Source organism: Siniperca chuatsi, linkage group LG24 (genome assembly GCF_020085105.1).
Source record: "Siniperca chuatsi isolate FFG_IHB_CAS linkage group LG24, ASM2008510v1, whole genome shotgun sequence".
In the NCBI taxonomy this organism is placed as follows: Eukaryota; Metazoa; Chordata; class Actinopteri; order Centrarchiformes; family Sinipercidae; genus Siniperca; species Siniperca chuatsi.
In genome coordinates, this window is record NC_058065.1 from 13,174,001 (window position 1) to 13,188,958 (window position 14,958).

General features: G+C 41.0%; 2 protein-coding genes across 12 annotated transcripts in view; one reads left to right on the forward strand and one right to left on the reverse strand.

The window, feature by feature from the left end:
• Positions 1–3,337, reverse strand: part of LOC122872218 (transmembrane protein 163-like) — a 28,220-nt gene extending 24,883 nt beyond the window's left edge. The window contains exons 1-3 of one of the 4 annotated variants that reach the window (XM_044188148.1): positions 3,202–3,337; positions 2,221–2,560; positions 667–786 (exon numbers count right to left, since the gene is read on the reverse strand). In XM_044188148.1, coding sequence (XP_044044083.1) covers positions 667–786; positions 2,221–2,407 — 307 coding nt within the window. In that variant the 5' untranslated portion in view covers positions 2,408–2,560; positions 3,202–3,337. The other 3 variants (XM_044188149.1, XM_044188150.1, XM_044188147.1) reach the window with 3 other exon arrangements.
• Positions 3,338–5,058: 1,721 nt separating this feature from the next.
• Positions 5,059–14,958, forward strand: LOC122872216 (cyclin-T2-like). Of its 8 annotated transcripts, XM_044188140.1 has the most exons (9): positions 5,061–5,309; positions 5,880–5,961; positions 6,043–6,171; positions 7,390–7,450; positions 7,769–7,831; positions 8,093–8,138; positions 10,332–10,495; positions 12,751–12,821; positions 12,944–14,958. In XM_044188140.1, exons 1-9 carry the CDS (start codon positions 5,152–5,154, stop codon positions 13,982–13,984), a joined length of 1,815 nt encoding a protein of 604 aa, XP_044044075.1. In that variant the 5' UTR covers positions 5,061–5,151; the 3' UTR covers positions 13,985–14,958. The 8 variants fall into 8 exon arrangements, 7 of the variants coding, with proteins under 7 accessions (XP_044044080.1, XP_044044081.1, XP_044044075.1 ...); XR_006377052.1 differs by lacking the exons at positions 12,751–12,821; positions 12,944–14,958 and adding an exon at positions 8,802–8,846 and having other exon boundaries at positions 5,059–5,309; positions 8,093–8,465; positions 10,332–10,469; XM_044188146.1 differs by lacking the exons at positions 12,751–12,821; positions 12,944–14,958 and adding an exon at positions 8,802–8,846 and having other exon boundaries at positions 5,060–5,309; positions 10,332–10,469.

Consider the following 14,958-nt stretch of genomic DNA (forward strand, 5'->3'; position numbering starts at 1 on the left):
TGAATCGTCAATCCTATCCCAAATTATACTGAAAGAGAGGCATTTGACATGCAGAGACACAAAAAAGAACTATGTATAAAACTATGAGATACAGTCAGTACTCCTTCCGGCCTCTTCTCAATCTTAAAATCCTTCACACGCTGAGGTTCGACCAAAAGAAAAACCAGAACGCTTATGACAACAACGACAGGTGCTCAAACTTGCCCTGCCTCTGAAAGAAATAAACTTCAGTAATGGCAGCAAGAGTCAAGGTTGAGTTCACACTCTTGACAGCAGAAATGTTCCGTGTTGCTTTCTTCATGGAGAGAAATTGTCATTTAAAGTGGAAGCTGTGGGAGGCTAAAGGCCGGGGGGGGGGGCAGGATCTTGGCATGAAGTGTAGACTGTCAAAGTAGCGTGTTCACATCAATGGCTTGTCCTTCATGTTGTCTTTCATTTTAAGTACTGTTGTTTAATCAGGCTGTTGGGTGTCACATTGATCAGCAGGGTGTCACGGAGATTAACAAACCTGTCCTTCAACTGTAGGACCAAACTGCAGGCATCAGTATTTCTTTGGATTTTGTTTGCATAGATGTCTGATTTTTGCACACAAAGAAATGTACAAAGCATCACTTCCTGTGAGTTAGAGAATTCATCAAAGGAAAGACATAAAAGAGTGTTACTCACTGAAAGCGGCGATGGCCAGGACTATGGTGACCGCTATGGACACCCAGGACACCCACAGAGCTTTCTTGCGGTAACTCTGTGCTTCATGCGGCTTTAGACGCATACTGCTTTCCAGAAGACCTGCAGACAACAACACAGGGCACATTGGCACACGACATACAGATATAACTCAGAGAGAGCAGAATAGGGAAATAGGGTTAGGGAGTCCGAAAGTTATTTAAATTAAACCATTTGAGAAGTTTCGAGGAGAAATGTCTCATCTGAAGCGTGACAAGGCGCCCAACTACACTGCTTTTTTGTAAGGGGTCACCAGCCAAAAAGAGTCATTTAAATCCACTTCTTTGAGTTAGTAAATTACACATAGTCAATTTATTACCCCGTCAATTGATCCTGGTCCCATTTCATAGTGTTAATTCAAATAGAAGTTTTTCCAGGGAAAATCTGGAAATTCTGTCCTCTAGACCCTAAAAGAAAAATTGGTGAAAAAAAAAAAAAAAAAAATCAATGAGGGACCTGTAGTTGAATTGTGTCTTTCACACCTTCCAGGCAGCTAGTTTCCACTTTGGTATGACAATGAACTTCCAGAGACTTGAAATGTGCTGCAGTTATCCATTCAAACGAACACAGTGTCTGCTTTTGTTCTGGTCAGAGGTACACGATTGTTCTGTAGTAATATTGTAAGAGCACATTGTTCTGATAAGTCTGAAACATTGAGAACCAATCTTCTGTTAGCATACTAATAATAATCATGTTTGGGAAGGGTCTTTAAAAATGCATCCACTCCATTACAGTGACCTCATCAAAACCCATCAAAGAGCCCTATATTTCAAGATATTGCCCAAATTAATATAAACCTATATTTTAGGTTAATATCCGATTACTTATACAGTACACTTATCCTGTATACAGGCACAGGAAAATAAAGAAAAATACAAACAAACATTTCTTGTGCCATATGTATGTTTCTATTGTATTTTTGTGTACTCTTTAATGGCTTTAATATCTTGTCTGCTGGTATTGTGTGCCCATATATTCTGATGTCTAGCTTTGCAGAGTCCAAGTCAAATTTCCCCATGGGGACAATTAAGTATCCATCTGTCTGTCTAAGATGTGGAACACCTGCCACTGTTTAAATGGCTGCCTGTGTGTTTCCCTCTTTCCCAAAGGCAATCCACTAATTTATTCACAGCACAGTATTTTAGGTAACGCATGTCTAACAGAATGCAAGTATGCATACTCTGTATTCCATTTCTACCCAGCTCTGTAAATAATTGATCATATTGACCATAACATTAAGGTGTAAGTCATCAGTAACGTCACTTCTTTCCCCCAGAAATTAAGTCTTATTTGTGCGCAGTTTGGAACATTTGGGGGCAAATTATAAGAAATAGAAGAGCAACACTGAATGAATGCCAGTGTGAACAGATTTACAGCGCATGTACAGTTTAACATAGGCTACATTGCGCTCATCTCCATGGCATTACGCACAGTATGCGCCCTGGCGACGGGGGATCCGGTGAAACCTAAACTTTCGACATATTTCCCACCGCTTACCTCGGTCCTCTATGCTGTCTGTTATCTTCATCTCCTGGTCCATCTTGAAACCCTCTCCCTGACTTTCTGTGCTGGGCTGCTGCAGCTGGGAGTCCGCCTGCTCGCACTGCCCGTTCGCCGCCGTGGGGTTTACTACTACAGCCAGGTCCGGGACGGCGGTGGAGTCTGGTGGTGTGGAGTCTGTCATCTTCTCGGCGGGTTGCGGTTCCAATGAGGCACTCCAAAAATGTCACACCTGGGCGAGAAGTGCAGGCTTTGAATTGGGGAGAGACCCAGAGACAGAGAGGGAGGGAGGGAGTCTCCTTGCAGGGCTGCAGGTCCAGTTGCGCCAAATTACACACTGTAAGGTGAAATAATACCGGAAATTAAGAGATGTGGATTTCAAAACAAACGCCAATTTGTCGCCTGAAAAAAATAAAGACAAAATGTCTATTTTGTTCAAATAGACAATACGTCTGAGCCTTTTGGATGTTTTTAACATCTAATACCAATGCTTTAGTTATCATTTTAGAGTACAAAATGGATCATTACTTTGTGTTACCCAAAATGCTGTCGGAACAAACTCCAATTTGGGAATTTGCTCAAGGACTGCACTTAAATACAATTCAGGAGCGTGTACTTTACTTGAGTGTGCTACTTTATACTTCTACTATACCACATATCCGATGGAACTTCTTTGTGACAGCTACAGTTGCTAGTTACATTTCAGTTACATCTGATGAAATAATAAAATATCATACATTATAGATAAATTACCCAACGTCGTATAACGTTCTTAAATTTGGCTCTGCCTCGACTAGTAACAACATTATAATTAAAAAGTTACATAATATAAGTAAAAATCTGAATGCAAAGCGTTCACTTGTAATTAGGCTAAGTAATTTTATATTGTTGTATTGGTTTCCACGAGAGCAATAGGCTAGCTATTTATTTTGAAGGCGGTAACCGGTACTAGTAGGCTATGACTATATGCTGACAAACCTGATGCGCACAGTCTGGACAAGCAGTCTAACTAAATATTCACAACAGACTCCAATTCGCGACGTCGTGAAATAGCTGCACCTGGACTCTAATTAGCTACTAATCCCGGTGGAGTTCACGAGACCTGTGCGCGCGCTGGACTCGAACAGAGCTGCTGCTGCGCCGCGCGCTCTGCGCTCCGCGTGGAAAACATCTGTCCCACGTGGATTGAGCGAGCCGGCGGACGTGCAGACAGACTGGACCCGCTACTCACGTGTCACGTACGCTGCATGATAGATAATATCGTAAAGAGAAGTCAGCCACAACGGGTTTTCCTCGTGAGCAGCAACCCATCACATACGCTCATTTCTTTACTTTACTTTTCTGCAATCAAACCCACAAATAAACATTTTCCTCCTCTGTGGGCAGGCCATACTTTTGCGTGGCGCCAGAGGACAACGATAATTAAAATCTTATATTTCAAGAGTGTGATGTGTGACGAATTATGTTTTTGGCTGGAATGACTATCACACTGGGAAAAGTAAGGTGATTCCTGTACTGGTTGCTAAGATACAGAGCTACTTGATAAGCATGTAGACTAATAGGTTATTCTGCTTACTCTAGATTAAAACCGTGCCATTATATATGGTTTTAATATATTTACAAATAATAAGGCGTTCACGTTGAGTCTGAAAAACAATTTCTACATGTAAGATGAATTCTTTGAAATGTGAAGGGGGGAGGGAGGACAAACACAAATTCACATTTCACACAGTGTATAAATATATAGCCAAACGCTGAATAAACCAAACACTGACTAACACTTGTTATAATGTGTATGAAGGCTGAACTGGAGCATTTAGCTGAAGGTTTCTTGTTGCATAGTCAGTGTGCACAGACAGTAAGGGAAGCGGGAATAAGACTTTGATATGTTACAAGTAAGACATGAATTCATTCAATTCAAAACAACTGATTCCTATTAGGCAACTGACTTATAAAACTAGGCAACCTTTGATATTCATATTAAAGGGTGTCGAGTCCCTTGACTTAAACACAATCTAAACATGTATCTCTACCGAAGATCAAAATTGGGATTTTATCAATTATTATTATTGAAATATTGTATCTATGACCAATTCAAGCGAGCAGGTTGATTCGTCATGGGGACTTTTCTCCCTCAGAAGCTTAATGCTTTTGACATTTCATAAACAGTTTCCACACTTAACATTAAGCAGGTCACATGTAGCTATTTGAGAAGATTCTTATACAGTAGGCCTATAAACCTGCACGTCACATTTATCTTGTTTTGTTAGAGCACTTGGGGCAGAGGGACTTTACGCTCACTGAGCTTGACTTTTGTTCTTGGTCTCTGCTTCCATTTAGTGGTAGAAAGAGAGTAATGCAGGCCTGAGGATGCTCCACCATGTGGTTGCACATTGTACACGTGTTGATCTCCAATGGAGGTGTTTGATGCTTGCACTACCTCAGCCCACGTGTGGTCAAAAATGATCATAATCTTTATGTTATTATAATAAAGATGAGACATTTTGAAAGCCATATCCAAAGCCACATTTTAATGAATAACAATCTCAGCTGTAGCTCTTATCATATTGTCTTGACACTCTAGAGTCTTTGCTCTATCGGATATTTCAACCCTAACTGCTGTATTTTCTTTGATGAATCAACTAGGAAAGGAACAGACGGGGCTGTTAGTAGCCACTGGCTAAAGGGCTAAATACATCTATCTAATACATCTGAATGAACGTATTTTGTTGTGGACAAAAATGTTATCCGACACAGCATCAATAAGGTATAACAATAGTTATTTGTACCACCGACCACTGGAGGCGCTGTTCAGAAAATGGATAACCGGTTTTAAATCAGCTTCGGCTGCTCATTTCGTCCTTCCGGTGCCCCATCGCCCCACTCCCTCCCGATGCTAACACCGTCGGGCTTGGCTGTGGGAGCGTAATGGCGGTGCACCGGGGACCCTCTACGAAATGGCTCTTCACCCGGGAGCAGCTCGAAAACACACCGTCTCGACGCTGCGGAATAGAGGCCGACAAGGAGCTTTCTTACCGGCAGCAGGCCGCCAACTTAATCCAAGATATAGGCCAGAGACTCAACGTGTATCCTTTCTGAAACGCAAAGGCTAATTGGCCGACAGACATGTTAGCTTGAGTTAGCGTTAGCTTACAGAAGGGCCGGAATAGCAAGGCTTGTTACGTTTCATATTGGAACTCTCGAAACACAGTTAAAATCTTTCGTTATCACGTATAGAGCTCTCTCTGACGAGATATGCTATTTAACTCAGCTTACATGCATGTTTATATTTAGCTACATGAAAGTGTTGAGGCCTGCTTGCTAGCTTAGCTATTGTTTTGTCTCTTTAGACTGCAGATTCTATTGTTAGCTTTGTGTCTAATGATATCAGTGATAAGTGATTACTGATGCTGTTTGGACTTGCAATTTTTAAACCTAATACTACGTTACAAAAGGACTAACTTACTACACCGATGGACAAGTAGAAGCTAATGACTTGATGCTTGGTTTTAACTTACGGGGTACACGTTCTGCTAGCTGTCCTCTCAACGCTAGCTGGATGCTAATGTGCCATGGTTTCTACACTGCAGCTGTTAAAGTCAATTTGTTTGTTTATTTTATATTATCCATGTATTATGCCTTAACTGTATATCCAGCTCTCAACTAATTATCAACACGGCTATAGTATATATGCACAGGTTTTATATGATTCACTCCTTCACAAAATTCCATAGAAATGTAAGTACCATTGCAGTGTTGGCTGATACCATAATTACTGGTGGTACCGACCATGAAAACTGAATGTATTTTTCTCTATAGATCATTTCCCAGACTACGCTGTTCCTGGCAGCTAAAGTTGAGGAGCAGCCCAGGAAGCTGGAGCATGTCATTAAAATAGCCCATGCCTGTGTTAACCCACAAGAGCCTGCCATAGACACTAAGAGCAACGTAAGTAAACTGTGACTAAGGAGTAGACTTTGGGTTTCATGAAATGACTGCTTCCATATCAACGTAGACATGACGTGTGATATTCTTCTCTATATGGACACCACTTTGTTAAAAGTTATGAGTGACTTTACAATGTGGCCAAACTACACGTTTTATAGAACATACATTTTTTATGAATTATAATGACACTGTCAGTTTTGCATGATACCTTGACTTTTCGCTATCTGTTTTGCTTATTTGCCCTACTGTTTACGCAGTTGTTGGTAACTCCTTAAACTGCCTAATGTGGCGCTGTGACGCTTTGGAGAGAAGACATCTTGAACTGCATTAGAGTAAAATAATCAACTGTTAAAGTAATTGTTAGTTGCAGCCTTATACTGCAGCTTTCCTGTGGCATTTTGTTTGTGAACTAGCCTCTGCTACAGTTATAGAGATATAAAGTCTACCTGATGATGTTGCAGTTAAGATTTGGGTATAGACCATTGTCAAATGTAAGTCTAATACAGAATCTGCTTATTGTAATCATGTGCTTTGTCTGTCTTATTAACTATGTTGACATCATTTGTTGTGGGGAGAAAGGACAAATATAATTTGGTCAACTTATATTCAAAGTGTTTTTGTTTTTTTTTTGTTACAGCTTGCATTCGCCCTTGGTTGATAGGACTGTGCCACAAATCTGTATCCTCAGTGGGGTGGCAAAATGTCATATTTTAGTAACATTGTGATTTGAATCTCGATAGTAAACTTATCGCAACAGGCTGCAATGTTACAGTTGTGGCGTTTCATACAGTTAGTAGCCTCTGCTTTTCCTTTGCCTTCTTTGTACAAGCTGTGATGTAAAGGCTATTCCTTTCTTGCAGGTGTATAAAGTGATCCTCTTCCATCAAAGCACAGAAACAATGTACAAGTTTAAACTCTTTCTTTTTTTTATCAACCTGAGTTAATTCAGACTTGAGTGATGTTGTATAAGTGACACATTTTTCACCATTTATTTGAAGTCCTTGCATTGAAAGGCTGCATTATGCCCATACAGTTAAGCTTTTAAATCAGAATGCTAAAAGTACTTTTCAAATCAAATGATGGTTCTCCACTACCCTTTACAGGTTTGTCTGCTGGTAATGCTTTTATTTTGTAGGAATGCTGATTAGAAGTTGAATTGTCAGTATATAGTTGTTGGGAAGCAGGTTTAAAATTGTTTATTGATTGATCTTTTTTTAGGCATTCCAGCAGCAGGCACAAGAGCTTGTAGCACTGGAAACAGTAGTGCTGCAAACGCTGGGTGAGTGCTATTTAAGCCTCTCTACTGCACATACTGTATTTAGTTTTGCTCTGTGAGTTGAATTGCTTTACTGGCTTCTACAGTCAACCTTTTTAGCAGCATTATTCCCGTGGATGGAATAAGTGCAAACAATAAAATTACACAGGTACCACCACATGGGCATGTTGGCATTGTATATAGGAAGTTATATTAAGTTACAAATATTTAGTTTTGTTTGTTCCTTTTTTAACAAATGTAAACTACAATATCACACTGAGTTCTGCTGCTGACATTGTGCTTGCACCAGTGCTTGATCTTTATTCAACATCTTGATTGCAGGTTTTGAAATAACAGTTGATCATCCACATACAGATGTTGTGAGGTGTTCCCAGCTAGTGCGAGGTATAACCTTCTTTCTCAGCTTTTCTCACTAACTCAATTTTGTGCCATAATTTCCCACATTTTCTTAGTGCGGGTCCCATTTTTGAACCACACTTTTTTTATTTATATATATATATATATATATATATATATATATACATACATACACACACAGCTATATGCATTGTACTGCATAATTTAAAATTACATTAATACCAGTTTTAAAATGCTGTCTCAAAGTATCAACTCAGTTCTTAAATGAACTTTCTTCTTCTTTTACAGCAAGCAAGGATTTGGCACAGACTTCCTATTTCATGGCTACCAACAGGTTATTATCCTGTTCCCATTATTGCACTGTAATGGCACACTATAGCTTCCTGTCCTGCAGGGCCCCCCTTCCTGTGTCCAACGCCCTGTTTGTGCCTGGATCCTGGGAACCCCCAGTGTGGGGAAGTACCGGCCAGGCCGCTGTGCGGTGTATTGTACAAGGGCACTGTGTTGGCACATAGGGGTTGAATGCACAATGTGGAGTGTAGTGGTGCTGTTTACCTCTCAAGGTTGTTTGGTACGGAGTGCATATGTCTAAAAGAAAAACTCAAATGGTAGCCTGAATATAGATTGCCACTAAAGATTCTTAAACTTATAGAGTGCTTTGGTAAGTATAGTTTATAGTTCTTTTTTAATTTTTAATTTTTTGCACATTTTCACCCCAAAAGAGCTAACAATGAAACGCCAAACTACACTGCAAACTGCTTGTTCTGTGTGGAACTGTAGTTTTTATGAACATCTAAGAAATATAACATAGTTGTATAATGCATGTGTACCTTAGGGTCATTGTCTTTTTAAATGGGAAATATTGTGGCAGATATGTATCGAAGATTTGCTACGCAACGATTTTGACTTTATGACTGAACTCCTGATTTTGCTATTATTGTGATGTTGTGTATTTCAGTAACTGACTTTTGAGGTGTGTATTTTACTTGTTTTGCAGAGACTGCTAGTTTGATATGGAGATTGATGTTCCCAGCAGATGATGGTAGACAGATATTTACAGTGATTTATTTTTTTATTTGAGTTTATGCACAAAGAATGAAGTCTATATAAAAGTGTAGTGAATGTAATAACTAAATTGATGATAATTAAGTTATTAAAAGACACTGTTTTGGCAAAAAACAAAGATTTGATAGGTTTATATTGTTACGGTGTATTTTCAAGACTGGGTGCTACAGCAGTACCTTCATTTTCCCCACCTGTAAGGACAAATACAGTATGTTGACGACTGTAGCTGGAGCGGAGGGTGACAATACAAGGGAAGACAGAACGTACAATGCTGCACAATATATCAAAGATGTGGCACTATTACAGACATTATAAAATGATTTGAGGATATGTCACACAGCTGAATCAAGTTATTTAAGTCATGTCAGTTATGGGATAAGCTATGTATTCATTTTGTCATCATATTTTTCCATAGGCCTATATATAATAAGGTAACTTAGGGAGCTATATTTACCTATACACATAAAGCCTACACATAAAGCTATTTTCTGCATTTCGAATTATAACACTAACACCTGAAAATGCAACTGACATAAAACTACAACACGTCATTATAATTTCTGTTTTGCGGCTGAGGTTTGTAAAACAGTGATTCTACTTGCTGTTAGGAAGCTTCAGAAATAACTCTGTCCTACTCTGAGGTAGCAGTGTTTTCAGTCCGACTTTCAGTGTGATTCCTAGTGATTCTGAGACGCTTGATAAATATGTTTATTTATTATTATTATTATATATTAAGCCCAGGCTGACTTTGATCGCTGTGTTGCTCTACCCATGTTTTAGTTTCGATACATAAGAGCCAGTTTGCAGTGTAGTTTGGGATTCAGGGTGCAGAGAATATTAACCGTAGAAAACGCAAAGCCTGATCATTTGTCTCGGCTACCAACATCAGTGTTTCTCAGTCTTAAACTTCCCATGTTTGATGTTGTGAAGTTTCATTGATGACACACTTGTGCTGTCATCACTCATTTTACACTAATACAAGTAGCATGTAGATTTGATTTAATTTGATTGTTTATGAGTAGAGATTTCCTGAAATTATTCTTATTGTTTCAGAGATTGAGAAACACTGTTTTTTTTTTTTTTAAATGTTTTATAATTTCCCCATTACATTAAAATCAAAACACAATTGAAAATATGGCCGAATACAGATCCAATATATCTACATTTATATATTATCATATAAGGCTATGTATGTCTCATTCAAACATTTAGGAACATGCCCTAAAAAACATAGGTATTCTTAGATGTTCCAGTTCTATAAGGTAAGGCTGTGTGTATGTGATGTGAAAATAATGAGTTTGATTGTTAGTAATGTTTTAAACTTTTGCTATTAATTTGATAGTACGTTAATGTTGCCTTGATATAAACTGTCTAAAATGTATATTAAATATGTATATTAGTATAAAAGCCCCTCAGCTGATGTTTGTATCTTTCTCTTTTGTTTCTTGTCTCCTTTCTGCAGTTTGCACCTCACCACCTTCTGCCTGCAGTACAGGCCCACAGTCGTCGCGTGTGTCTGCATCCACCTGGCCTGTAAGTGGTCCAACTGGGAGATCCCCGTGTCTACAGATGGCAAACACTGGTGGGAGTACGTGGACCGCACCGTAACATTACAGCTATTGGATGGTAAGAGCTTCTGTCACTGGTTCACCCTTCTCTTGGACTTCAAATATAATTCTCATTTTCATTCATGGATTACTATATATCATAAAAATGTTGTTTACAGTCATAAAAAAGCTTGATGCGCTTTGAGGATGGGGAGGCTAGGGCTGTTTTTTACTTTGCCAGTAACTCAAAAGTTATTTTCCCCACACCACACCAATCCTGAACTTGAAGGAGTCTACAAATGAAATGTCGCAGTTTTTAAATTTGTCTCGCTGCTAATGAAGTTAAGTGCCACTCCCTTCACTGGATCTTAATGGGACTGAATTTGGACTCTCAGTGCTTCAGATCAGTATTAAAGACGGATTACATTAGAGTAAATGGAGCAGAGGGCTTTTCATGTACTTAAGCTTCGGGCCGAAGGCTGCCTCCTTCCAGCCATGAGGGGAGCCGAAAAGCTAACTGTGAATTGGCAACAAAGATGTAGAGCTGAAACGATGAATCGATTGTTTCTGTCATTTTCCAAGCAAGAATACCTACCTACTGCCTTTTTGTCTGTGATCGTAAACTGAAAATCTTTGGGGTTTGGGCTGTTGGCCTAACAAAACAAGACTTATAAAGGTGTCAGGTTGGGATTAAGGAAATATATTGTGTGTGTGTGTATAAACTTCGTCCTTCATCCTCATCCTTCGAGCTCGGGAGCTTGAGGGTTCTGCGCAGTATCTTTCCTGTTCATAGTACTGCACTTTTCTGGACCGAGATGTCTGGTGTTCTTCCAGGGATCTGCTGTAGCCACTCCTCCAGTTTGGGGGTCACTGCCCCGAGTGCTCCGATGACCACGGGCACCACTGTTGCCTTCACCTTCCAGGCCTTCTCCAGCTCTTCTCTGAGCCCTTGGTACTTCTCTAGTTTCTCACGTTCCTTTCTCCTGATGTTGCCATCACTTGGTATTGCCATTACCATTCTGTCAGTCTGGATCTGGAAGTCCCACAGGATCTTGGCTCGGTCATTCTCTACCACCTTGGGAGGTGTTTCTCGCTTTGACCTTGGGGTTTCCAGTCCATACTCAGTGCAGATGTTCCTGTACACTATGCCAGCTACTTGGTTATGGCGCTCCATGTATGCTTTTCCTGCCAGCATCTTACACCCTGCAGTTATGTGCTGGATTGTCTCAGGGGCCTCTTTGCACAGCCTACATCTTGGGTCTTGTCTGGTGTGGTAGATCTGGGCCTCTATCGCTCTGGTGCTCAGGGCCTGCTCCTGTGCAGCCATGATGAGTGCCTCTGTGCTGTCCTTCAATCCAGCCCGCTCTAGCCATTGGTAGGATTTCTTGATATCAGCCACTTCAGTTATGTTCCGGTGGTACATCCCATGTAGGGGTTTGTCCTCTCATGATGGTCCTTCCTCCAGCACGTCTTCCTCTGTTCCCCATTGCCTGAGACATTCACTGAGCACGTCATCTGTTGGGGCCTTATCTTTGACGTACTTGTGGATCTTGGATGTTTCATCCTGGATAGTGGCTCTCACACTCACTCACGGCTGCCTTCCTTACGGCTAGCGTACAGTCTCAGGGTGCTGGATTTGGGATGGAACCCTCCACGCATGGTGAGGAGCTTTCGTGTCTCAACGTCTGTGGTCTGTATCTCTTCCTTTGGCCACCTTATTATTCCCGCAGTGTATCTGATCACTGGCAGGGCGTAGCTGTTTATTGCCTGGGACTTGTTCTTGCCATTGAGTTGACTTCCTAGGACTTGCCTTACTTGTTGGAGGTATTTGGCAGTTGCTGTTAGTTGTTTTTATAGACCAAACAATTAATTGTGGAAAATAAACGGCAGATGAATTTGAATTGCTAATGAAAATAATGGTCGGTTGTAGGTTAGTTTAATTGAACAACATTTGACATGTTGTTCAATTAAATTTGATTTATATAGTGCCAATTCATAACAGAAGTTATCGCATTGCACTTTTCCTATAGAGCAGGTCTAGACCGTATTCTTTATATTATTTACAATAACAATATTATTTGTCAGATCCTGATTGAACCTTTCAGGACAGAGAAGACGTCAACAGTTGTTTAAATTTTTAGGTAGTAGAACAGGTGGCTTTATTATGCAGGTAGGAAGACAAAGCAGCTGTCCCTGGTGTCCCCTACTGACATTGCCTTATCATATGTAATCAGTGTATTGCAGTTTCAGCCATGATCCTAAGCTGTCAGCAACTAGTATAATGAGCCTACAGTATGGAGAGGCGATCACTAACGTTGTTTTCACTGTTTTCAGAGCTCACGCATGAGTTCCTTCAGATCCTGGAGAAGACGCCCAGCAGGCTGAAGAGGATACGAAACTGGAGGGTATGTCATAAATACCTGTCAGACAACCATAGGAGGGCAGTAAGGGACACATAGCATGACTGGTATACGTTAGGACAAATTAAGTGTCAGAATCTAATGTTGAGTTCTGTGTTGTTTTGTAGGCCATTCAAGCAGCCAAGAAGCCAAAGACAGAGGGCTCATCAGTGGATAGTGCCTTCCAGGGGACGTCCTTAGACGGCCTTCCTGGTGTCACCAACTCCTTCTTCCCCTCCACCTCTGCATCAGACTCAGACATGCCCTCCCTTAACAACATCGCAGCCCCCTTCTCCTCCTACCAGCCACTGGACGACCATTCAAAGACCTGCGGCTACGACCAGTTCTCCGAGCCTCTTCTTTCAGACTTCACACTGGTGAAACACGAACACAAAGCCGCAGGCGGGTCTAGTAGTAAACACCAGCAGCTCGGTACAAACGCCACAGCTTTTTCACGGCCACAGAAAGTCTTGACTCTGGAAAAGTACAGAGAGAAACATGCGGCGGAGCTGGCCTCGCAGAACGGTATAAAGGAGGATTCGAGCACAGACATGTACGCACCTGCTCCAGCTGTCTCGCACCACCACAAGAAACGCTCTCAGCCGCAGCAGGCCGGCCAGTCAGGTGACAGCAGGAGAGATAAGCCCAGCTCTAAAAAGGCTCGGCTGCCTCCTTCTTTCGCCGAGAACGGCTCCGCCACTAGCGAGGAGCTCAAGATGAGAATCAAAGTTTCATCAGAGCGTCACGGCTCAGAGCAGGGCGGGACTCTGCCTGGAAAAGACAAGCACAAAGAACACAGCAGCCACCGTCACTCGAAACACGGCCACTCGCACGCTTATTCCCTCAGCGGAAACAGCAGAGGGACAATAGACAACCCCTCCTTGTCCCTACGAGCTCCCAGCAGCCACGACGTGAGCTCCTCCGGCTCATCTCGTAAGAGGCCTCACTCTGATGCCGGAAACCACAACCACCACCACTCGTCCAAGAGCAGGAGCTCCAAAGGAGGCCTCAGCTCGTCCCACTACTCGTCAGAGAGCCAGAGGCTGATGGAGCACCATGGCCACGATGGAACCAACGGCATGCTGACTTCCAACGGCCAACACACTGACTACAAAGACACTTTTGACATGCTAGACTCTTTACTAAGTGCCCAAGGAATGAACTTGTAACCCTCGAAGAGTCCACAGTGTTGTCTAGAAGAAGGTATTACCATGTTTAATAGAATTTTTAAAAATGATTTTATTTGTCTTAAGTTATCAGAATTCTGCATCGCCCTCAGTCGTGTCTACACACTGATTATTGATGATTCTCGTTTAGCTGTCAAAAATGTAAAATTATATGCATAGAGCTGTGTACTACTAGCTTGCAACGAAAAAAAAACACCATGAAGTTTTAAGAATGCAGCTGGAAAAATGATTTTAAACGTTCTTTTTAACGCAAGCTGACATGATTTTAATGTGCATGTTTTCAGTCACAAAAGGGAAGACATAGCTAGTGTTCGCAGCCATCGTGACAGTTTTACAGACAGTTTTTTTTTTTGTATGTTAAGACATTTTGTTCCACTGAAAATCTCAGGTCTTGAACTTTTTTGATATAAGAACGAATCTTCCTCTGTTTGGGTTTATTACCTGTATCTGTGGAGATGTATCACCTCGTCCATTTGCTGACGAAGAGGGCAGAACTTTGGTATCTGTCTTAGGAAACATGGTCTGCTTATTTTTCAAAGAGTGCATCAATAGTTCCAGAAAACAATACAAATGTGAGGCCGACTCCATTTGCTGTCTATTGGGACTTCCAAGGCCGCACCTGAACTTAATGTGCAGACTCATTATAGATCTACAAATGAAGTTTACGTTACATCTGCTGTGAAAGTGCATTTAAGATATATCGGCTAAAATTGCAAAACGGCCTTGTGATTGTACCTCGTCAATCGCTATTCAGTATGATAAATGTTATTAACTATCAGAAAATACAGATCTCTAAAATAAGATTGTGTATATAGGACTGTAGTTCAGATTTAAAACTGTATTGCATCAGTCCAAACCTTCCTTCATTCAGTGTATCATGAGATCTAAAGCAGACTGTATTGATGAACATATCCTTGATTTGTGTATTGGGAGCCCAAATAAAGGTGTAAAAGAGA